The 25,653-nt window shown below is 27.3% G+C and overlaps 1 protein-coding gene across 1 annotated transcript in view; it reads right to left on the minus strand.

The window, feature by feature from the left end:
* The window catches only part of LOC127280307 (knirps-related protein-like), a 28,886-nt gene extending 4,704 nt beyond the window's left edge, over positions 1-24,182 (minus strand). Inside the window, exons 1-2 of the mRNA XM_051303216.1 lie at positions 23,335-24,182; positions 6,639-6,716 (exon numbers count right to left, since the gene is read on the minus strand). Of these exons, the coding sequence (XP_051159173.1) occupies positions 6,639-6,716 (78 nt within the window). The 5' untranslated portion in view covers positions 23,335-24,182. The remainder of the gene's footprint in view (positions 1-6,638; positions 6,717-23,334) is intronic.
* Between the last annotated feature and the right edge of the window lie 1,471 nt (positions 24,183-25,653).

Below are 25,653 nucleotides of genomic sequence, written 5' to 3' on the forward strand. Positions count from 1 at the left end.
GTGTTCCATCTTATGCTTTTCTTAGACAAAGTATGCATCGCATAATAAATCACCTTGTAATAAATAAAACTTTTATTCATTATTTACTTTTAGCTTTCGCGATACCATCTTTTTTTTAAGGCTTATATGCGGTTATTTTTTTTATTCTCCATTTCTACTAAATTTTTATATTTTGAAGAATTCACTTTTTCTGAACCATTGCTTATATGTTTAGCAATTTTTATTTTCCACTGATTTATTGTCATAATTATGATTAACAATTTTTGTTGAAGCTATCATTAATTGAAACTACTATCATTTGAATAATCCATCAACATCATTAAAAATAAAACAGATCAACAAAATTTTGACCTACTTCAGAACCAAGAAGCAGAATATACTTTTTCCAATGCATTTTGAATCCGAATCTGACTTCAGAATTGACCCAGCAAGTCAGGTTTTCGAGATATTCTAACCGTCATTTGAATTTGGCGAATCTTTCAATTGTACATATTTAGGTTATAGAATATCCCTAAAATCTGATGTTCTCGGTTAATTCGGAGATCAGATTCGGATTTAGCACATCAAAAAGCTGCGGAAAAGTATATAGTCTAATTCTTCGTTCTGAAATAGACTAAAATTTTGTCGACCTGTATAAATGATTGATAAACAATTTATATAGCTTTAAATAAAATTGAAACAATTCTAATTGAAGCTAAATTGTCATCGATAAAAAACAATTATAAAAATTGATGGAAAACAAAAATGAATTTTTTTTCAAATAACTGACACAAAAACGAGTGGACGATGACAATTTACTGATGAAGTCACGAAGCGACAATTTGCGCAATTCCACCACCAACAGGCAAGCGTAATGGTAACATTTTCTCAATTGTGTCATCGTTTTCTGTTGCAGTCGCGTGCACCCGTGTCCATAGACCGACACCAAGAATTACAATTGCCTTATGATGTTCACGGTTTAATGTATATGTCTTACCAAACAATGTCCATCTGGAATTTCATATATATATAAATCTTTCTCGTTCTCTAAACAAAAAAAAAAAAAAAAAAAAAACTCCGAATGTCGTCGAAAATACCGCACTCGATTCAATCGTGGAAACATATTTCATAACACGAATTTTTTTTTTTTTAAATATTAAATTGACCTGAGATTTTGTAGTGAAATCTGAAATTTGAGGAAGGACTCTGCAAAAATTAAAATAGTTTGAAAAATTTGAGGTTCCATTTAATATTTTAAGAATAAAGTTCCCGATAAAATTAACATTGTGTCCCTAACAAATCACATGCTTAAAAGAAACACATATTTTTTATTTGAAAAATAAATTGATTAAAAATTTTTTTAAATCAATTATATTAAAATGAATTTCTATTTTCATGATAATAAATAATGCAAAGAAATGAAAGAGAAACAACGAGGAAAAGTTCGATTAAGTGAATATAATACATTTAAGTACATATTTAACACATTAAATTTTTTTTTTTTTAATCAAAGCAAATTACACGTTACTCAGTAGAAATTTTATGCCACTTAACATCTAAATAATCAGGTAACATTAATCCCAAGATCTCTTATCTTATTAAATCTTATCTCTCCATAAAGATAGAATTTAGCTTTCTAATAGCAAATTAGGCGGAATTACAAAATTGTGTGAATATAATACACAGTGAGTGCTGTCTAAGCAATTATTTCAAGCTTATAAGAACATTAGATACGCTTGTTTCTTTCTAATTCCTGAGCACTTGTGTTTTAAAGAGTTACAATTATATATATACAATATATATATGTATATATAAAACTCCGGACACACTTATAGAAATATCTTTCTCAATAATGGGCGTCTCGTCCTAAACATGTGGAAGGATTGAGAAAAGCAACAAAAAAAAATAAGAAGAGGGAGATAAGTTGATTACAAGTTGGCAATATATACTTGTGTATAGTTTTGTCGCATGTATATTTTGTCTCGGTGGTGCGCTCAATGAGAGCAATAGGTCACAGGAAGAGCTCGTTTCCAGGACAAACGAACCAGAAACTATTAATATAATATTAACATCAAACGAGTGGAAAAAAAGCGAAAGTGGACAAACCCACCTCTTCTTCAAATTGCCGAAATTCCTTGCATGAGTCGCGGTCACGCAATGCTTTATATATTTGTATACAATTACCGATTATTTGTTAGAACTTCTGTTGCTAAAAACATTTTTTTTTGTATCGATATTTAGCTTTGCAGTCAATGATAGTTTCAATATATATATTTCTTCCCCTTTTCTTATAAGTTACTCTTTTTTCCTTTTTATTAGAATAAAAAAAAAGGTTGCGAAGTTAAACAGGTAAGAAAAAAAAAATATATTTGGTTCGTAACAAAAATTTTTGACCTAAACTATATTTGTCATAATTTTTATATAGTCTCACTACCATTTGATCTAATTCTCATTTAACCTAATCAACATTTGATTTAATTCTTACTTGACCTAATTATCATATGGAATAATTCTTATTTAGTATAATCTTTATATTGAAACTATTTTTTGTTAAACTTAGAGGCCGTTTTCACCATGTGGATAAATTTAATATTCCGAGAGGTTAAAGGCAGTAGATATATTCTGCGCGCCTGCGCAGAAACTGTATGCAAACATTCTGCGCAGACGCAAAATATATCTACTGCCTTTAACCTTTCGGAGGATTAAATTTATCCACATGGTGAAAACGACCTTATCTTTGGTCCAGTTTTTATGTAACACAATTCTTATTTGGCGCCATGTTCTATATGTCTTTTAGCATTAGCTCATTTTGAACCGCAGCAAAAATGAGCCCATAGGTTTTTACTGTGATATTCATTTGTTCTAATTGTGATTAGACATAATTCTTATTTGTTCTAATGTTTAGTTGGTATAAATACTTTTAGGCCAAATGATATTTAGAACAAAAAGTATTTATACCAACTAAACATATGAGCACAAATAAGAATTATATGTCAAATGTCAATTATATATTCAATGAGAATTAGTTTAAATAATGATTAGAACAAAAAAGAATTGGTATGAATAAAGATTAGGCCAAATTAAAATTAGTTCAAATAAAATTTAGGCCATAAAAAATTAGGTCACACAAAGTTTATGACAATTAAGATAAATGAATGTTTGGTCACATAATAATTAGGACAAATAAAAATTACGTTTAATAGAAATTGTGGGTAATGGCGCTAAAATTTGAAAATTGTTTAAATTTCTTTTTCTCTATAATTAAAAAAGGGAAAATTGAAGATCAAGTAAAAACTTTTTTCACTTTCTTCACGTATATATATACGTATTACATGTTGTTAAATTTCCGTTTGTTTTACTGTAACGTTTTGACGCAATTCCTACCGGAAAATGATAGTCATCAACTGTGTACCTGCAAAACCATTATTGTGATTTGTAATTGAAGTATACCAGAATCTGTATATGATCTTGATATGAGAGGTGATTACGGTTTTCTACATTTTCCCTACGACCTAGAGCCATTTCCGTTTTCATTTCAAAAGTAGTGCCAAGCATATATATATGTATATATATACAAAGAGGACGTCGTTATTTAGGATTGTATACCCACACACGCGCCACTCTACCAATTCAAAATTGAGTCAAGGCCACTATTTTCCTTATATAGACAATTTACATATGAAGAATACAAAATTAGAGTGAAAGTAAAAAGGGTTTGTGTGTGATACTCTTCTTATATGAAAATATGATGATGAAAGAATTTTTTTTTTCGCCCTAATGGAACTTTCTTATAACAATAGAAATTTCACTAAATTATGCCATATATATTGAAAAAAAAGTTTTAGTCAAAGTTACTAGATTCATCTGGTTAAAAAAAAGATCTAGTTGTTTTAACAAGAAAAAAAAATTATTAAAATTAAACAGTTTTTGTTAATTTCTGGTAACATCAACTAGAATACATAGTATATGAATAAATAACCAATTTATTATTAGAAAATTTCTGGTTTAACAAGAATTTGGTTCCAGAATTTTTGTAACCAAATTTTCTAATAGTACTAACCAAAAAAATGTTTAACATTTTATTCTTAGAGAATTCTAATTAATTTTTTTCAGTATATGTAATTATAAAAGAATTTCAGATATATGAGGCACATGATTGCCCCACAAATTCATTAGTTCTCTTTAAACGAATTTTTATTGTAAAGAATTCTTAAAACGCCGAATTTTTATTTGTCCGAAATTAAAAATGGCCAAACAAACGATGAATAGAAAGATTTCGGAGCGTTTTTTAAAATAACGATTTTCTTGACAATTTCTGATTGATCAATTTTTAAAAAACGCGCCGATATCTTTCTATTGATCGTTTGTTCGGCTATTTTCAATTTCGGACAAATAAAAATTCGGCGTGTTTTAAGAATTTTGTACAATAAAAATTCGTTTAAAGAAAAATTGTCTTAAATTCTAATTCGAAAAATGAAAATTCGTCTAAAAAATAATTACATATATCTAGGTATTAAAATTCTTTCAAATTAAAATTCTAGCTAATGATTTTTATGGGATAATCATGCGTCCCCGTGCAGATATATTCATATTTTGTATAATAAATATTTTTTTAAACTTTTTTTTTCTTATTAATAATCAATTTTTTAAGCGCATGAGTATATAGTGAAGCAATAATGTTTTCGAGAGGAAGACAATAAGTGTATAACCACTCGGACAGATAATTACAGTTGGGTTGATTATGTCAGATTTTGAAAAGTGAAGACTGCCTTTAAAGTATAGAGGGTTTCAAGTGAATCATCATTAAGTCTTAAGCACAACGCGCTCTACATAATTTCCATTGTGTAACGCGCACTATGCGTCCATGAACGAGCTTGACTCCGAACGCGATCCTCATCGTCCATATGGCTCTCTCGCAGCACTCGATTTTCACTATATATGTATGTATATATAGTTATAAGAATATGGCTCAAAAGTGGGGCCCCTTCCGGCGATTCGCACTTGTCCGCCGCAATTGTTTCCGCCCTAGTTACCGATTACGTCAGGTCGACATTGTTTCGTTTCGTTATTTTCGTTTTCAGGCCCATCGTAGCATGTCACCGTCCCCTCCTACAACGCACCATATACCGTCACCGACGCCAAAGCACCATAACCGCATCACTATCGGTTTCTCTCCATGACCATCTCATAATAACCAATATATATACATACACACATCTCTCAATTGCGTATAAAACCAAATAGAAATATTGTTCATTAAAAATTTGAGAAAATAAAATTTAGAAATCAAATACAGAAAATAATTAGAATTTTTAGTTTAAAGAATTTTATTAGATATAATTATTTTTTAGACAAATTTTCATTTATCGAATTAGAATTTTTGTCACATTATTTCTCTTTAAATGAATTTTTATTGTTTAGAATTCTTAAAACGCTGAATTTTTATTTGTCCGAAATTTCAAATGGCCGAACAAACAATCAACATAAAGATATAACGGCGCGTTATTTAAAAATTGACCAATCAGAAATTGTCAAGAAAATCGTGATTGGCCAGTTTTAAAAAAACGCACCAAAATCTTTCTGTTCATTGTTTGTTCGACCATTTGCAATTTCGGACAAATAAAAATTCGTCCTTTTAAGAATTCTTTACAATAAAAATTCGTCTAAAAAATAATTATATCAAATAAAATTCTTCCAAATCAAAATTTTAACCAATGATTTTTATATGATAATCATGCAACCCTTTGTTTGGCAATTTACAATTTTGGATAAATGAAAATTTGACGTTTTAAAAATTCTATCAAATAACAATTCGTACAAATAAAAAATTTTTAATAAATTAATATTCGGTGAATTGGAATATCTAGAATTTAAAAATTCCAAACACTTAAAATTTCTTTTAAATAAAAAGTTGCGTGAAATGATAATTTTTGTTTTAACGATTCGTATATCTTGGATGAAGTGAATAGAAAAAAAAAAAAAGTTTTTGACCTAAAGCTAAAAACTTAGGAGAGTCACGGACTGTGGACTGCAGCAAAGACCGTTGCTCATTTTACACGGACACTTTAGGCCCCCTGACACGCATGCCTAGCCAAACGTTTAACCTCGCCTCCATACACACCGGGTCGAGAAAGCGATTGAACATTTTGCGAAATATTACCAATATTAGATTGATAATATAAAAAAAAGGCAAAGCAATTTAATTAATTATTCCCTTTAAAGAAAATAATTCAATTATCCCTCATTGAGTGCGATTTAAAAAATGCGATTTTTCATCATTAATTAAAATATACCTCATTTTTTATACACGCATGATTCAAAAATAATCAGTTAATTAACACATACCTAACAATTATTATTATAGAGATAAAAATTGATTAAAAATTTATATATAAAAATGAACTCGAGCAAAAAAAAAGTGAGAATGAAACATTTTTCGACACAATTATATGGAAGAATTTTATCAATGTTTATTTAAAATTATGTTTCAAAATTCCTTTATATGCAAATTTGAAAAAAAAAGTATTTTTTTTCCTATATCAAGATTATGATTGTTCGTGTACTTCATTTTCTGTTTACATAATTGCAATATTTCAATTTTCAGGAAGTGAATCTCTTATACCTATATATATATATATCTACTCCAGAAAGTTTATTACCTTACAGCCCTCGCAGGTGAATGCACCAAAGTGGAAACCTGCTGCAGGTTCCCCGCACACTTTACATTGCTGATTCATCTGAAAATTAAAATTGACGTGTTACAATTATTATTGTTATTATGTATTATTATTATTATATTGATCAAGTCATGGTTTATTATTTAATAATTATAATTAACAAATTCAATGAATGTGTCTATGGAAATTTTAAAACTATAATTTATCATCATTATTATTCTATTATTATGTAAATAAATGAAAAAATTATTAGATAATTAGAATAATTTCATAATTGTTTGTAGTACTGTAATCAGTTTTTTTTTTATAAATATTAATAAGTAAGAATTAAATAATTTCGAATTTGAATACATTTGGCAAAATTATTATTTTCAATTGCACAAATTTTTAAAATATGTTACAATAAACGGGTCGCATGATTATGTCCTAAAAATCATTAGTTAGAATTTTCATTTTATATTGAATTTCATTTGTCATAATTATTTTTGAGCCGAATATTTTTTTGTTCGAATTAGTATTTTGCAAAATATTCATCAAACCGATTTTTTCTATTAAAGAATTTTTATATAACCGAAAATTCACTTCACAGAATTTTTATTTGTTCGAATTTTCATTTGGCCGAACAAATATAATCGACAGAAAAATTTCGGCGCGATTTTTAAAATCAACCAATAAAAAATTATCCATAAAATTGTGATTGGTTAATTTCAAAAATCGCGCCGAAATCTTTCTCTCGATTGTTTATTAGGCCATTTGCAATCTCGTACAAATGAAAATTCTATCAATTAGAAATTCTGTTAAATGATTTTTCGGTTGAGTAAAAATTCTGTAGTATGAAAAATCGATTATATTGAAATAATATCAAATAATAAATCGAACAAATAAAAATTCTGTAATATAGAAAATCGTTTTGATGAAAATTCTGCAAAATACTAATTCAAACAAATAAAAATTCGGCTCAAAAATAATTATGACAAATGAAATTCCATAAAATGAATATTCTAACTAATTATTATTTTTAGAACATAATTATGCGTCCCCAATAAACATTATAAAAACATTAAAAGTCTGACCAAATAAAAAAAAAAAAATTCTCAATTTAGAAATAGTAACGGTTATTGTTTTTCGCTTTTTTTAGTTACAAAAAAAAAAAAATTACGGATGCATTTCAAGATATTACATGAAATAAAGCAGACCGCACGAAAAATTCCGGAACTTCGTAAATGTAATTCTTATTTTTGCATCACGTGGTGAGGAAAAAAAAAAAATTTCCCTCCAATTGTCTAAAATTATGTAATTATCTGATATTTTCATAACGACCTGACAAATCCACATAATGTAATCGTTATCGCGTATTTGCCATGATCGTTCGATTGCAAATGGAAATAAGAGAGGTTTTGAAGTGTATATTGCGCAATTCATTTGGCGCGCAAATCATTGAATCGTAGCGAAGTGGTGCGTGTTACGTTCAACAAGCGGAAAAACTTCTCAAGTTTTTTTTTTTTTTTTTTTTTTTTCTTTATAAATTGTTCCTTCATTTACGTATTCCTCTTCTTTACTATTTTATAAACATTCTTTTTCTAGAATAAGAGAGTCAAAGGTGACGACAATCTTTTTTCTGCTCTACTTCCTCTTTTATTATAATTTAAGAAAAATAGTTATAATTAATTAAGATTTTTGTTTTTAATTGATAATTTTTATTTTCACTTTTGTCACTTTATTGACGATTGAAAAATATTGATTTAACCCTCAATTAAAGTCAAGTGATCGTTAATGTTCATTTATATAGTGGGGGACCATGGAAATCAAAGTGGGAGGAGATAAACACTTTAACAAAATCATTAATTAAATATACTCAATTGATAATGTGACGTATTTATTTTTTTTTCTTTTAATTAATAATCACACACAAGAAGAATTTTAATTAAATAATAATAAAAATATTCTATAATAATGTGACACTCCACGAGAGAAGGGACCTTTCGTCACTAAACATAACCTACAATTTTTTTGACGTAAGGTCCCTTTTCTCGTGAAGCGTCACATAAATATTATAATATATACCAAATGAAAAAATTGTTTTTTCTATACATTTTATTCAAATTAAAAAAATTGGTAATTACACACTAATTTAAAAGTATCAAATTGATACCAAAAATATCAAATTGATATAAAAATTTGTATCAATTTGATATTTTTAAATTTGTGTATATGTAAATTTACTGCATTTCAGTAATTTAGGGTATATGGTGCATTAGCGACCTATATTTAAAATTCAGTTGAAAAAAAAGAACAATCGCGACTTTCATACATGACGTTCGATTGCTAAGTGGGAATGTAAATTTTAGCTAATGGAAGAGACATCGATTTGTTTGATCAACGGTGTCTCTGTTTCTCTCCTGACCTACACCCTAGAGTCGTTAGCTCTTCTTATTTGCTGCCGCAAGAACCGGATGGTGTACTTCTATAGATGAAATATAATAAATAAGTAAATAGTCATATATATATATATACTCCATAGATCTCAAGTGTTTTTTAAATCTTCATTTTCTTTCTCAATACCATTTCTTCTTTTGCTTATTATTATTATTATTGACCTGACATCAATTCATTAAAAAAGAAAACGCGTCGATTGAAAGTTGAAATTGTAAAAAATAAATCACACCGCTGCCACCAAAGTGAAAAAAATGAGTTTATTATAATTAATTATAATCATTAGGCTTATTTTTTGCACTTTGGTGGCAGTGGTGAGATTTTTTTTCCAACTTTAACATTATATATATATATATATATATATATATATATATATATATATAGTTGAAACGAACAATGTTGACTCGATGGCGTTAGTGCAATATTAGGATGGTGCAATCTTTGGGTGTGTAAGTCAATTTAATTTCTATCTCTCTGTGCGGCTGACAATTTGTTTCGTGTTAAAGGGAACGAGAATGAGGCACGGTTAAAAGAGGATTAGTATGTATATACTCCAAGGAGAAAGAAATCAAGATATCAATCTGATCTCGCAAGATAGATCAATGGGTTATAAGTCTCAAGCTGACGATCTAGTGAGGAGACGTTATAGTCCATTGAATATATATCCCTTCAAAAGCCCCTGGTGTTCCGCAACCTGGACTGATCACAGGTGTGTATCCGGCATTCCATTCAGGCGAATAATAATAATACGCTCTAAAGTCAGACAAATGGACAAAATTGAAATTTTTATTTTTAAAAATAAAAAGAAGCATCCTTTTTTTCTTCCCTTTCAGTTGTTTTTTTTTATCAAACAAATATTTTACACAGAAAAACAAAGTATGACTACGTTTATACCTCTTAAAATGACTGAATTTTAAAATCAATTTGGGCTTAAAATCATACTACGAAGGGAAAAATTCATTAAAAAATTCTGGTTAGTTTAATGAAAAATGGTAATCAAAGTCTTTTCGTGCATAATTTATGGGTTCAAAAAAATGTTGCCATTAATTAGAATTTTATTGCTAAATTATTAATAATAATGGGAGAAAAAAGAAACTTAATTATTGAAAATATTTTTGAAAAAAAAGTGTGTACGTTTCGTGTAGCAAGAACCATGAATTAGATGGTTATCGAAGCGAAAAATATATATATATAAAGACTTGTATTATAAAATTGCTTGGCAAACTCCACCTCATTTTGATGTCGCACTTCATTTTGAAGATTATCTTCATCTCACTGTGGCATTAACGAAATGGTTGTTTGTTCTCTCTTGACAAAACAATATTATTCAGCACCTCGTTAACGGTTACTTGAGACCATATAATGAGAGAGGTGGAAGAGAACACCTACGTCTCGCTCGATCTCTATCAACATCTGATGGCGATCGTTCATTCTATATATATATATATATATATATATATATATATATGTATAGAGCATTATAACTTTTGCGCTTGAAATTACTTAAAGCCACATATGTCGGTTGATTTTTCAATTTGCCTTCGCTAAGTACATGTCCTGACGACGTTTCACGTCGAATCGTGTTTATAGCTCGGGAAAGAAGGGTTGCTCTTTCGCATGCGGCGATCATTATATTGCGCGAGAAAGATTCTTTTTTCGTTCGATCATCAAGATCGCTCTCCATATCGCCAAGAGGCAAAGAGACCAATGAGCGCAGGTTGCGCGATCAATGCTCGCAAAGCCGTGAGAATCGTAGCAATATAATACACTACCGGTGCGGTGTGCTGTAACATTATTTCAACGCAATCATTTCTCGATAATACGCGATCATCGTTTCGCGATATTCATATATATATTTATATGCAAAAGACTCACGCTCAATCAAAGTTCTTGATCAATTATTGTTTCACGCGCGTCATATATACCTTTTAAATCCATATTAGGAGACATTTACAATAACTTGCATTGACTTTGCAATAATATGAGACTGTTTTCATTGCAAATGGATAAACTAAGCTGGAGAAATTAGTAGGTTAAATTTGCGCCTGCGCAGAATATTAAAAAAAAAATATGCGATTGATGATTGGATGATCATCTTTTTCTTGCTCTCTAAATCTGAATTAGTAGTTTTCTACTAATGAAAGAGTGCCGATTTTTATACCAATTGAATTAGTAACAGTTTTGACTCTTTTTTAGTAGACAACTACTAATTGCTAGTGAAAAACTACTAATTAATGGAGTAAATCGGCATACTAATTTAAAATAGTAAAAAATATGATTTACTCCATAAATTAGTAGTTTTCTACTAAAAAAGAGTCAAAACTGTTACTAATTCAATTGGTAAACGAATCCGCACTCTTTCATTAGTAGAAAACTACTAATTCAGATTTAGAGTGTCTTCTGCGCAGGCGCGAATTTATCCCTCTTCGTTTATCCATTTACTATACTTTATATTTACTTCTCTCTAAATCTGAATTAGTAAAAATGTTTACTAATTGAAATTAGTGACTCACTTTTTGCTTTAGAATTAGTTAAATTTTACTAATTGTTAGTAAAAGTTACTAATAATTATAGTAAAATTTTACTAATTCAGAAGCAAAAAGTGAGTCACTAATTCAAATTAGTAAACATTTTTATTAATTCAGATTTAGAAAGTTTGGAAGTATAATAAAATTTACTTTTTTGTTTTCTATTTTTCTCCATGTACTTATAAAAGTAACCTAATTGCAACTTTGAATTAAGAAAAATGAAGGTACTAACATAACCTCAAAATTGAAAAATGTCTTTTAACGCAAACAAAGATCTACAACCAGAGAAATGATAAATTTGCCACAACATAGAATTTTCTTTCAGATGAATTTTCATTTGTTCGAATTATTATTTGATATAATTTCTATATAACCGATTTTTCGCATACTACAAAATTTGTATTTAACCGAAAAATCATTTAACAGAATTTCTAATTGATAGAATTTTCATTTGTCCAAAATTGCAAATGACCGAACAAATATAATTGACAGAAAGATTTAGGCGCGATTTTTAAAATCAATCAATCAAAAATTATCCATAAAATTGTGATTAGTTGATTTTAAAAATCGCGCCTAAATCTTTCTTTCGATTGTTAGTTCAGCCATTTGCAATTTCAAACAAATGAAAATTCATCTGAAAGAAAATTCTATACAATGAAATTCTACACAATAAAAATTTTTTAAAATGCCTATTATGTTTAATGAAAATTCGAGCAAATAATAATTAATATCGAATTAATATTTTGTTTTGAAATTAAATTAAATAATAAAGTGAATAATTATATTATTTTAGTTCATTTTATGATCACTAGTGTCGCATTGTAGTTTTAAATTTCCAATTTTTTATTTTAACTCCTTATTGTGTGGAATTTTTTTTCCCCTTTATTTACATCAATAAATAGTTTTACCCCCTGCGGAGTTGTATTTGAAAAGGTAAATTGTCACTTAATTTGTCCTCGTTGGAAAAGTTTGAAAACACGTTTTTTTTTCTTTTTAAAATTAGAATCGCTGTCACTGCTATTTGAAGGGAGCGTGAAACTGTATATATATATTGCAATTCTTGAGAAGGTGTCCGCTCCGTTCATTTATTGGTCAATTGAAGTCTCTCTGCACCCGAGGCGACTATTGCACCGCGTTCGTCGAGCCGAGGCAATATTTTAGTTTCAGATTGTTGCGATTTGAAGGCACGACGATTTTTTTTTAACACGAGAAAAAATACGATTTCTCTCTCTCTCTCTCTGTCGATGGTGACTTCAAAACCTTGGCATAGCAAAAAAAAAAAAAAAGAAAAAAAAATACATCGCACCACTCTATCGGCTAAAGCGTGTCGGTAAAGATTTTCATTTTTTTCAACAACATTTTTCTATATTCACATACAAGTCCAACAATTACTGAGGATTAGAGTTTATGACAGTTTTTTTTTCTCACTCACAAGTTCGACGCGATTTTTAACATTCCAAACGAGGACAATTGAGGCATCAAAGAAAAAAAAAAGATCCGAAAAAGGAACATTTTTTTTTCGTTGAATTACCTCCAGTCGTTTTATGACACACGAAGAATTGGACGAGCAATATAAACGTAAAAGGTGCAAATCAGATGAGCTTTGAGTAAACGATGAAGCCCTCTCAGGTCACATTTTTATGGCACGCTTCGAGCTGTTGTTGTAATTATTGGTATAAGGTTGTAAAAAAAGAAGAAAAAAAAAAAAAAAAAAAAAAAAAACTCACAGAATAATATTATTGAATATGCTTATGATGAGGTTTGTCTATTTTTTCTGCACCCGATTTTTTTTCTCACAAAAATATCTTAAAAAAAAATTTACTACTCGCGAGGAACTTTTCCATTGAATTTTCAGATCAGAAAATTGTCTAAATATGTCGGTATTTCTTTTTGCTTTTAATCACGAAAAAAGTGTTAACTTTTTTTTATTTTACAAAATAAATTTCTTTTTTTATTTTTCTTTTTCGGTAAAAATATGAGAATATTAGAAAAATGAATATCCCAATATTTATTTACTTATATTTAATATTATAATTTAATAAATAATAATTCTTAAAATAAAGTTAATATAATATATCTGATGAAAAAAATTTTAATTTAACATACAACATTGTTAAAAAAAAAAATTGTCATTTGTCATTATGCAAATTCATTTCAGATGTTTAGATTACAGAATGTTTGACTTTCAAACATAATTTTACGCTCCACTTATCGTAAAACAGTTGTGAAAACATTTGAGTAAAGGAATCCGGTTCGATTTTCAGGTATACATAAAAAACGACGTTAAAAAAATTTCAATTTTTTGCGCCCTCTTTTCCGCAATAAAACTTTCTGTTCAAGGTCGACTACGGATCTTTTTTTAAATTTACTTTCTTTGATTTTTGTCCAAACCTTAACGAATGCAGTTGAAATACAATATTATAAAGGATTTTTTTTTTTTTTTTTTTGTGGAAACAGACAAAAATTTTGGATTTTGATTTAACTCTTTTAGCAATTAAAATAATGTATCCATAAATAATCTAAAGAAATTTTTTACATAAACAATATATATAACATATTTGAATTAAATAAAAACGTATTTTTTTCAGAGCTAAATGACCATATATTTGGCAAAAATATTCATTCCTACACCCAGAGAAATGTTTTATTTGAAGAAAATATAATATATTTGACTTAAATAAACGTATATTTGTCTCACAGCCTACTAGTCCATTTATTTGGCGTATAAATAAAATTTTTTTATTTAAATCAAATCGAGAATCAAATAAAAATTTATTTAAATCAAATATTTATTAAGCTGTGAGACAAATATATACGTTTATTTAACACAAATATATTATATTTGGTTCAAATAAAACTTTTCTTTGGGTGTAGATTATTTAACTTTATATTTCAGTTGTAATTAACATAATTAATTAATTTTTTATTATTATTAATTAATTATAATTTGTATTTTTTCTTTAAAAAAAACAATATATTTTGTATTAAAGAAGAAAATCCAAATAATTTTTTCCAGAAAAAAAAAATGTATATACATTAATTTGACAGTTGAAAAGCCCCTTTCACACAATCATTACCAGGGATTGGGAAACAATTTCCGAGAGTGAAAACGGTCGCGACCTTGATACGATTTTTTTTTCCCGTCTTAATCGCGCGAAAGTAATTAAGGCTATGGTTTAATAGACGCGCGCGAGAAACAACGATCGTAACACGTTGGGGAAAAATAAAAATGAAAAAAAAAAAAGTTAAAAGAATGGCACTTCCAATTGTGTAATAGAACGTATTCTATAATATACGCGCATCCACGTGCGCGAATGTGATAAAAATAAGGCTCGAACATTTTATGTATGGAACGCGCATGCTTGCCAAATGGAACATTGGATAATGTACCTTTTTAATTGCAGTCGGTAAACAACGTTATAAACAATCCGCAATATTTTCATCCTATCGAAGCGTATATATATATATGGACGATTCCACGTGAAATTTACCTATAACATTTTAAATTCGGTAAATATATATTTTTTTCTCAAATTTTCGAGTTAAGAATTTTTAAAAATCTCTTTTTTTTCGAGATTTTAAAAAATAATCCTCATTTCAATGACATTTAACTCTAAATGTATTGAATTTAAAAATTATCAAAATTCAAAATATGTTAAGGAAAAAAAAATTTTTAAATTTGTTTATAAAAAATAACGATTTTTTTATAAACAAATTGTGTGTAAAAATAAACAAAAAAAAAGTAAAAAAAAATTGCCCCCAAATTAAAAAAAATTAATTTGTTTATAAAAAAAATCGTTATTTTTTATAAACAAATTAAAAAAATTTTTTTTTCCTTAACATATTTTGAAGTTTGATAATTTCTAAATTCAATACATTTAGAGTTAAATGTCATTGAAATTAGGACTTTTTTTCTAAAAAACTCGAAAAAAACAGATTTTTAAAAATTCATAACTCGAAAATTTGAGCACTTTATAAAAAAAATAAAAAAATATGTAATTTTTTCTATAAAGAACGAAAAAAAATATATATTTACCGAATTTAAAATGTCATAGATAAAATTCACATGGAATCACCCATATACGTGACGAAACTTTTGATATTCGTCAGCTTCATTTCATATATATATATGAAGAGGTAATATGACGTTCTAAATGAGTGCATTTCTCGTTTTCTATATAGTAATTGTTTCTCACGCAAAGTGCATCAAATCAGGTTGCGATTTTTTCGAAAATAAAGAAAAATAAAGTAATAAAATAAAAAAAAAAAAAAATTAATCACTCTTTCTATTCAAAAATTAAAAAGTCAGTTCTCTGAATCTGAATTAGTGAAAAGTGAACTACTAATTTAAATTAGTAAGAATTTCCACTACTTTTTACTAAAACTTTAGCAAAAAACTACTAAATCAAATACATAGTAATATTTTACTAAAAATTAGTAAATTTTTTTTTACTAATGTGAATTCCATATATAGTTCACTTTTCACTAATTCAGATTTAGAGAGATAAATTTTTTTTTTTATTTGAATTAAATATAATTCGTCTTCTATTTTAATTTCAAATTCATAATTTTGTTTTATTATAAAAAATGTTTACACCTAATTATTTTAAGTCATAATATGAGCAACTTTTAAGCATATAATTACACTGAATAAAAAATTTGTTTGGTTGACGCTACTTGAGAAAGGGGACTGTAGAGATAATAAATTTTACGTGATAATATATATTTGTGATTTTTAGATTGAATGTACACAAAGAGTATCAACTTTTAATATAAATAACTACTGATGTTTACATTTTCATTAGATTCAATAGACATAACCTCAAATTTTTTACCTTTAAGGTCCCTTTTCTCGTGGAGCTATGATCATAAATGTTGTTAACTTCAGCATTGTATTTTAATATGAATAATTTAATTTTTATCATTGCCCACCAGTAGAATTATATTACTGATTTAATTAATAAAATCTGTTTTATCAGAAATCGGTAAAACAGATTTGACTATATTTAAATCAATAATAACTCTATACTGATTTTCAATGAAATATATGACTTAATTTCACTGCAAAATTTTACTTTGAAATGCTTTAAGAGCATTTGAACCTTCGTGACGTCACAAATCATGGCGCATGACACGCAAACTTCTCAGGTATGTGAAAAGCACAATTTTGAATATTTTTTAAAAAAACCTTTTGGAAAATGTTCAGAATAACATAGACTCTGTCTGTTATGTGCGGAAAATTCAAAATTTTGCGTTTAAAACGTTTTTTAAACAATGTTAAGGTCACAAATCATGGCGCATGACACGCAAACTTCTCAGGTATGTGAAAAACACAATTTTGAATATTTTTTAAAAAAACCTTTTGGAAAATGTTCAGAGAAACATAGACTATGTCTGTTATGTGCGAAAAATTCAAAATTTTGCGTATAAAACGTTTTTTAAACAATGTTTAAGTTGGTTGTCACAAGTAAGGAAAAATACACGAATTGCTTATATGTAGGCATTGTTTAAAAAACGTTTTAAACGCAAAATTTTGAATTTTTCGCACATAACAGACATAGTCTATGTTTCTCTGAACATTTTCCAAAAGGTTTTTTTAAAAAATATTCAAAATTGTGTTTTTCACATAGGGGAGACCGAGGAGGAAAGTAACAAAAATCAGTTTTTTTATGCTAGCATTAAAAATATTTGTCGGATAAATTTGTCCAATATATTAAATGAAAGCTTGGACATTCACCTTTTAAATAAAATTTGAATTAAACATTTATAATAAATTGACAGTTCACAGTATAACTTTTACGCAAGCTCTTCATCTGTTACTTTCCTCCTCACCCCCGAGGAGGAAAGTAACAAGCTCCTAGGAGGAAAGTAACAATATAAAATTATGTAAAATTCTTTAGACTAATGACTATTATTAATTAGAAATATTTTTATTAGGAACACATAAAAGTTTAAGTACACTTTATACTTATTTGGCACATATATGGGACATATTTAGCACATATATCGAACATTTTATGAATTTAGCTCATTTTTTTTCTTAAAGATATTTTATGCTTACCTAGATCACAGGTTTTTCTTAAATAAATCTCTGTTATTCGTAAAATTAAATACGATTTGCTTCAATCATTAATTAAAACATGGACAATATCGACAACAGGAGAAAAGTAGCGTGTTACTTTCCTCCTCGGTCGATTTTTTCTTGTATGTCAACAAAAAAGTTAAAACTACACAACTGTTAAATTGTTTGTTTAAGCACAACTTAAAGACAGATAATAAGGCTACAAAATAACGAAAGGCACATTTTGAAAAACAATAAAATTAAAGAAATACGAGAATTTGAAAATTTGAACGAAAACTTACTTTTGACGTTTTTTCTGCACGTCACACCGGAATCAGACCTAACCTTTCCTGTCAGGCTCGGACACACTATGGAGGAGGAAGGGGGAACAGTGCCGACTAAAAATATGTTTGAACCATGTCTATCCGATAATTTGTTTAAAAGTTATAAGCTTTGTTACTTTCCTCCTCTGTTACTTTCCTCCTCGGTCTCCCCTACCTGAGAAGTTTGCGTGTCATGCGCCATGATTTGTGACCTTAACATTGTTTAAAAACGTTTTAAACGCAAAATTTTGAATTTTCCGCACATAACAGACAGAGTCTATGTTATTCTGAACATTTTCCAAAAGGTTTTTTTAAAAAATATTCAAAATTGTGCTTTTCACATACCTGAGAAGTTTGCGTGTCATGCGCCATGATTTGTGACGTCACGAAGGTTCAAATGCTCTTAATATATGGCTAAATTCCTAAATTCCAACTACACCCAGAAAAATGGTATATTTGTCTCACAGCTTAATAAATATTTATTTGATTCAAATAAATTTTTATTTAATTTAAATAAAAAAATTTATTTACACCAAATAATTGTAGGCTGTGAGACTAATATATACGTTTATTTAACTCAAATATTATACACGGAGAAAAATGAGTTTGCTATTATATGGATAACTAATTTTTAGATACAGTAGCTAATATTTAGCTGTTACAGCAAACTATTTTAGCTACAGTAGCTACTTTTTAGCTGTATTAGCTAACGAAAATTGCTGTCCATATAATAGCAAATAGGGTTATGGCTAACTTTTCTTCTCCGTGTACTGTAAAACGAAAGGTATTAATTTAATACCGACTTTAGGTACTAAATTGCCTTTTGGTTCTATTTTAATACCTAAAATCAGTACTATTTTAATACCTTCTTTTTACAGTGTATACTAAGAATATTTTAATTTAAAGAATTTCCATCTTTCGATCCCCCACTCCTAGAGAAAAAATTCATCATTCCTACACACTCGCAGGATTTTTCTCACTATATACTTTTGATCCCTTTCTAATAATGCACCCTAGGATTTATGTTGCTCGATTGTGGACTAGTAATGCAATGATTAATCAATGTTCGGATCAATCGAACACTATATATATATATATGTATGTGTATATGCGGCAGAGGCTTTTATTATTGAAAGGGACTCTCTTGGAAAAAGGAATTATATAGAAATAAGATTAGAAGCAAGAGGCATTTTAATCTATGTATAAAACTGTGGAGACTTCAAGAGTATAAAAAAAATAAATACTATATAGACAAGCGATGGGAACAGTTACTGATATCGTGAGGACCCAAGTAGAAATGTGCCACTGGCATAGTACTGACCCAACACTGCCAGTCAGTATAATAGTACTGACTGCCGTACTGGGCCAGTAGTGGACCAACCCTGGCTGGTAACGCTGTCCAGTACTGATTTTATCCCGCTCACCAGTACTAACGTAGTACTAGAATAATACTGGCATAATACTGGCAAAGTACTCATCCGGACTTAAAATCTCACTTTTTTACAAAATGCTAAAACACGCTTTCCAATGCAAATTTCATCCTTATTAGCTTATTACTCCCATTTTTACCACGAACAGGTAATGTGAAGCCAATAATAGTTAATGTTATTTAGAATATATAAAATATTATTCACAATAAATAATTAAAATAATAATTATCATTTATATTAATTAAATTATTTTATTTTTAATAATTATTTTACAAAAAATAATTTGTGTTGTAAATTTTTTTATTTTTTTAAATTCATAATATTTAATTTTTTTTACTTTGCACTTATACTTAATTTAATAATTATTTAATAATTGATATTACACATGAACAAATATTGTACTTATAACACTTAAAACTAAGAACGAAAAATCTCGCACGCATGGGGGATCGAACCCTAAACCCTTAGAACGCAAGTCAGATACGCATACCGCACAGCCGCGCTGGCTTGAAGTGCTGACTTGAAGTAGTTCACCTAATACAAAAGTTTTGATTTCAAAGTTTGTATTATCTATTGATCACGAAAATAAAATGAATTTATTCTTAAATTTTTTAAACTCACAAAATTTTTTCAATTTTTACAAAGATTTAATGAAATAAAACTGGATATCAATTTCAGTTAAATATTTTTAATAAATTATTTTTACCGTAAATAATATTAAAACAGACAAAAATGATTGATGAATTACATAATTAAAAATAAGTTAATAAAAGACGACTGTAAAATATGAATGGTGAAAAATTTTTTATATTTAATATTTAATTATTAATAATATTTAAAAATTACAGTGAAAAAATTACATTTGCTTTATTTTTAAAACTATTAGGAAAAAATTCTCAACTTATTGTTATTGTATGCATGATAAATAACTTAATGCACATATTTCAATGAGTACTAAAATAACTAAAAAAACGTAAATATATTCTATATAGGTATATAATAATACATTACAATTACATCCAAAATTTTGAGGGAAAGTATTCGAAAGAAATTAATATACATTTTTTTAAATAAAAAATCATCGTTTTCTACCTATTGGAATAATTTAAAGACTTTTTCATTTAATGTTTTTTATCACCGACATAGTACTGATTCGGTGTGAATGACAGTGTACTGCCAGTACTGGTTTTAATATTTTTTTACCTCCGACATAGTACTGATTCGGTGTATTAGTCAGTACACTGCCAGTACTGAAAGTCAATACCGACAGCCAGTATTGGATCAGTACCATGCCGGTGTTTAATTACGGCGAGCTACGGATATTTCTACTTGGGGATCGTTACAGATAATAATCTTTGAGTTCGCGATATGTCTACTGATGAATTAACTAATTACATCGCGATCAATGATTACCAAGGCGCTTGATTTTTCACTCGATGATCTTGCAACCTGCACATATATATATATATATATATATAAATAATTTGTATATAACTTATGGCGAATGGTATATATATATAAACGTTGGAAATATTGTCGAACCGTGACGCTTGACGCTATTCGTGTCTCGATCAAAGACAAAAGAAATCAATCGTTTATTTCGTGTCTATATCTATATATAGAGAAATATACAATATTACGAAATGGAACATATTTTCTATAAGCGCTCGAATTTCGAAAAAGAAAAAAAAATTCGCGATTAAATTGAAATAAAAAGTGACATGATTTATGCATGATTTGAGAGTATAGTTTGTTCCTATAAATATTACGAGAAATTCATCTCTCTTTTTCACAAATTTTTTTTTTTTCACTATTATATATAGGTATACCAACTTTTTACTATTTTATATATGTATGTAGTTTTAATAAAAATGTATGAATCTTTTTCGAGATTTTTTTGGAATTTTTAAAATATAGGGATTTAATTTTTAAATTATAAAGAAAGCAAAAATTTGCATCTTTAAAAATTAACATAAAAAATACACGATACTAAAGTATAATAAAAACTACAAGAAATATTTTCCAGACAAAAAATTATTTCTTTAAAAATTGTTTATACATAAACGTTGCATACTTTAGCATTGTAAAAATATAAAAAATTCAAGAAAATGAGACTTTTTGAATATTAAATTCAATTAATTTGAAATATATCTAATTCTAAATCGAAATATGTATTGCAAAATTAACATAAATACTCAAGTAGAAATAATTCTAAATAATTTACAAATAACAAATTTTACAATTATTTTTCCATATATGTATACAATGCTAATTATTAGTTTAATAAAAATTGTGGAAAAAATATATCTTCAAACAAGAATGGAATGTAATATTTTTTTAAAATGCCAATAATATACAATCAGAATTTAAAGTTTAATATAATAAATTCAATAATAAATTTCATCTTTATAGAATATTATATATTATTTATTATAATTAAATTGCGCAAATCTCAAATAAAAACGGAAGCAGATTGTAAGAGAAAAATTTTTATCGATGACTGAATAAAAAAAAAAAAAAAAATTTTTTAAGAAAACAATAAATTTTAAACAAATGTAAATTATAAAAAAAAATATATAAAATATTTCAATTAATTCCTTCAGTTTACACGCAAAAATACACTTTATTTCTTGTAATAAATTTTTAATTGAGTTTAGTTAAAGACTATCAAAATAAAAACAATATACAATATAATGTATAATTTGCGGCCAATATATAGTTCCGCATACTCAATAGAGAGAAAATATTTCTCATATATAGAGAACATTCATTGAATTGTTGACCTTCTTTCTCAGATAGTACTGTATAAATATAGTTGATAATTACAAATTAAATGCGTAAATTTATGGATTTAAATATTACTAATATAAAGTAAACAAATAAATGTTTTTCACAAATAAACGTGAAAATAATTAATTAAAGTAGAACAAAATATATGAAGAATATTATAAAACAAAACTAAATTTATACCAATGATATTGCTAAAGTCCAAAACAATTATAATCAACGATTATAGAAAACAAATTATTATTTAAAACGGAAAATTATAAAAATATTTATGTAAAATTAAATGTACAAGTTATTTTAATCAATAAACATTGTACGAAATATATTTGAGCTAAAAAATCAAAGAATTTTCATATACCAAAAAACATTTCTTTAAAAATCGTTGATCATAAACTGGTGAACTTCATTGTTTAATGATAGTAAATAAAAACGACAATAGAATCAAATGTAACAAAATAAACTATTAAAACTATCAAATAATTAAAAATTATTGTAAAAGTGAAAAAAAAATTGAAATCACAATTAAAACAAATTTATTTGATTCAAATAATCCGTTACTTTATATACTGTCAACAAATAAATGGCTACTCACTAAATCTGAATTACTAAAAATTTTTTTCTAATTTAAATTAGTTTTTTGCTTAAGAATTAGTTAAATTTTACTAATTGTTAGTAAAAGTTACTAATGATTAGTAAAATTTTACTAATTGAATTAATTCAAGAAAAGAAACATATGTATTTTGATAATAATTTACTTATTCGTCATTATTTATTTTGCTAATATAATTAAACATCCGATTATTAAAATCAAATAACATCTATTTCAATGTATAATAAAAAAAAAACTACAAAGCTGAAGTACGCAACAAGTTTATGATAACCGATTTTTAAAGAAATAATTTTTTAAAATGAAAACTTCTATAATTTTTTGCCCAAAAAATATTCTCTTATAATTTGTTGATTAATGAAAACTACAAGAAAAATAGTTTTAAAAAAATTATTTCTTTAAAAATCGTTTATCATAAACGTTGCGTACTTCAGCTTTGTAAAAAAACTGATATTTTTTTTACAAATAAAACTAAAAATAATTATAGTTATTAAAAAATTATAACATACCTTTTATTTCCTGCTTAATTCGCAATTATTTCAAAAATCCCAATTTTCAAAAAAAAAATCGTGAAATCCTCACAAGAAATATTTGATATTCACTAATTGTAAAATCACCATTATTTTATAAACACAAATTCCAAATATTATCCATCAGTCACTTTTGAAAAAAATTCAATTATCACTTATTAATTCAAAATTAACAAAAAAAAAAAAAACACAATCCTCCAAAGATTTTTGATCTAAAGGCACATAAATTTTTCAAAAAAGAAAATTCAATCACAGTCCTTATTCATAATCATTTGTTTTGTATCACTATTATTATCAATTATTCTAATTGAAATCTTCCAATTACAATCAGAAATTTTTTCACTAAATGTCAATATTGTTTAACACAATAAGTTTTCAATAAAAAAAAATAAATGAAAATAAACTTCACAATAAAAAAAAAAAATTAATGCCCTTGAAAAAGAAACTGATAACCGCAAGAATCTCCTGCTTGTATAGTAGCGCACGGATTAAAAAAAAAAAAAAAGAAACGAAAGGTGTCAATGCGACGATGACCGTTAGGTGAATGATCTTTTGGGAAGTGAGGGTGTCTTGATTGTTAAATCACTCCCCACCTGCGTGGTACCCTAATGATTTTGGTCTCTGTCAAGTCAGTGCCAGACGTACCAGCGAATGGCACGCTCTCTCTCTCTCTCTCTCTCTCTCTTTCTCTCTCACTAATACAGTGTGGGCCTTTTTTTTTATCTTTTTTTTTTTGCGCGCGCAACCGATCTCTTTCTCTTCTAATAACTCTATACACGTTAGGGGCCTTATAGATACTGTTTGTTGAATCGCAATGCAAGGTCCCAGTCAACACACACTGTGTATACATACAGGTGGGCCGAGGGTCCTGTGGGTCCTTTATCATTGGTGGGGGGGAAAATTCTCGATGAATGTGGGACTTACCAACGTGGGCCTATTTCAAGAAGTGGGGGGAATGAGAGGTGGAGCCTATTTTGCGCCCCTCTTTATTTGCCCCTTCCTTTTTTCACCTTCATTTATTCCCTACCACATGCGGGGCCCATCCACAGGTCTATGACTTATCGAAAATCATCACGCGCAACTCTTTTATATTTATGTTTTCTATATGCCTCGAATTTTGTATATAAAATAAACGAAGAATATATCATTTGAAACATCATTTTCTCTTATTTTTTTATTTATTTTCGTGTAACTTTTTCTGTGTATTATTTCAATATATGTTTTAAAACAATATTTTATAATGGATATTAATAATTACCTTCATATAATTATTTTCAAGATTTTTTAAAAAAATTTTAATATTTATTTTTTTATTTAATAATTATTTGAATAAATTAAATGGTATTTTAATTTACTTATATATATATATATAGTAATTTTTAATAATAATATAAAGATTCCCCTCTCTAACTTTAATAATTTATTCTTAAAATTTTAGTTACATAGGTTCTAAAGAGTCAAATTATTTAACGAAATTTTAAAATAATGTAAATTGTAATAAAAAATTATTATTAGAAATTTTAAACATAGAAAATAATTGTGACGCGATCTGAAGAAAGGGACCTTAGAAGCAAAACATTATAGGTTACGTTTTGAAATTTTAAAGTGAAAATAGACAAAGACGTTCAACTATAGTAATGCAAAACTAATAGTAGGTCTTCATTACATCCAAAATATTCAATAAAAACTGATTTCAGTTTTACAAAAATAAACTTTTAATTCAAGTACAACTGTCGTAAACATATAACATATAATTCATTTCCTTCTAACAAGGAGACCTCACTATTGGTCACAGGCTTTGGGAAATAATATATATATTTTTTCATATAGAGGAGCCTTAATGTAACACAGTTATGCTGTTTTTAGCGGCCAACAGAAGGACTTTTATTTAAGAAAGGAAATTATTTTTCGTTTTTGGGCATATATAATTAAAATTTTCATTTTATAAGGGCTTCATTATATTAAGGCTTTTTTAAATTTTCTTTTTCTTAAGAAAAAATTTCCGTGTTACAAGAAACATTTTAAATATCCATATTATATCATGATGTTTAACAATTTCATGGAAACAAAAATGAAATTGACAATGCGCGCAGCAAAGAAAACAATAGCACAGGTCTACAAGTTTTTTTTTACCTAGCAGAGTGGTTTATTCCAATGTATTTTTGTGTCTTGAACACGTATCAGGGTTCCAAAATTGCGTATCACGTCAGAATTTTGAGTAAAGTAAGGGTAAATACCCAAAAAAATGTGTTTTTGAGAGTTTTCAGTATTTTATCTCTCTTTAACCCGACGTGCAAG

This window comes from Leptopilina boulardi, unplaced genomic scaffold, assembly GCF_019393585.1.
Source record: "Leptopilina boulardi isolate dan_hultmark-lab unplaced genomic scaffold, ZJU_Lbou_2.1 LbouV2_237, whole genome shotgun sequence".
In the NCBI taxonomy this organism is placed as follows: domain Eukaryota; kingdom Metazoa; phylum Arthropoda; class Insecta; order Hymenoptera; family Figitidae; genus Leptopilina; species Leptopilina boulardi.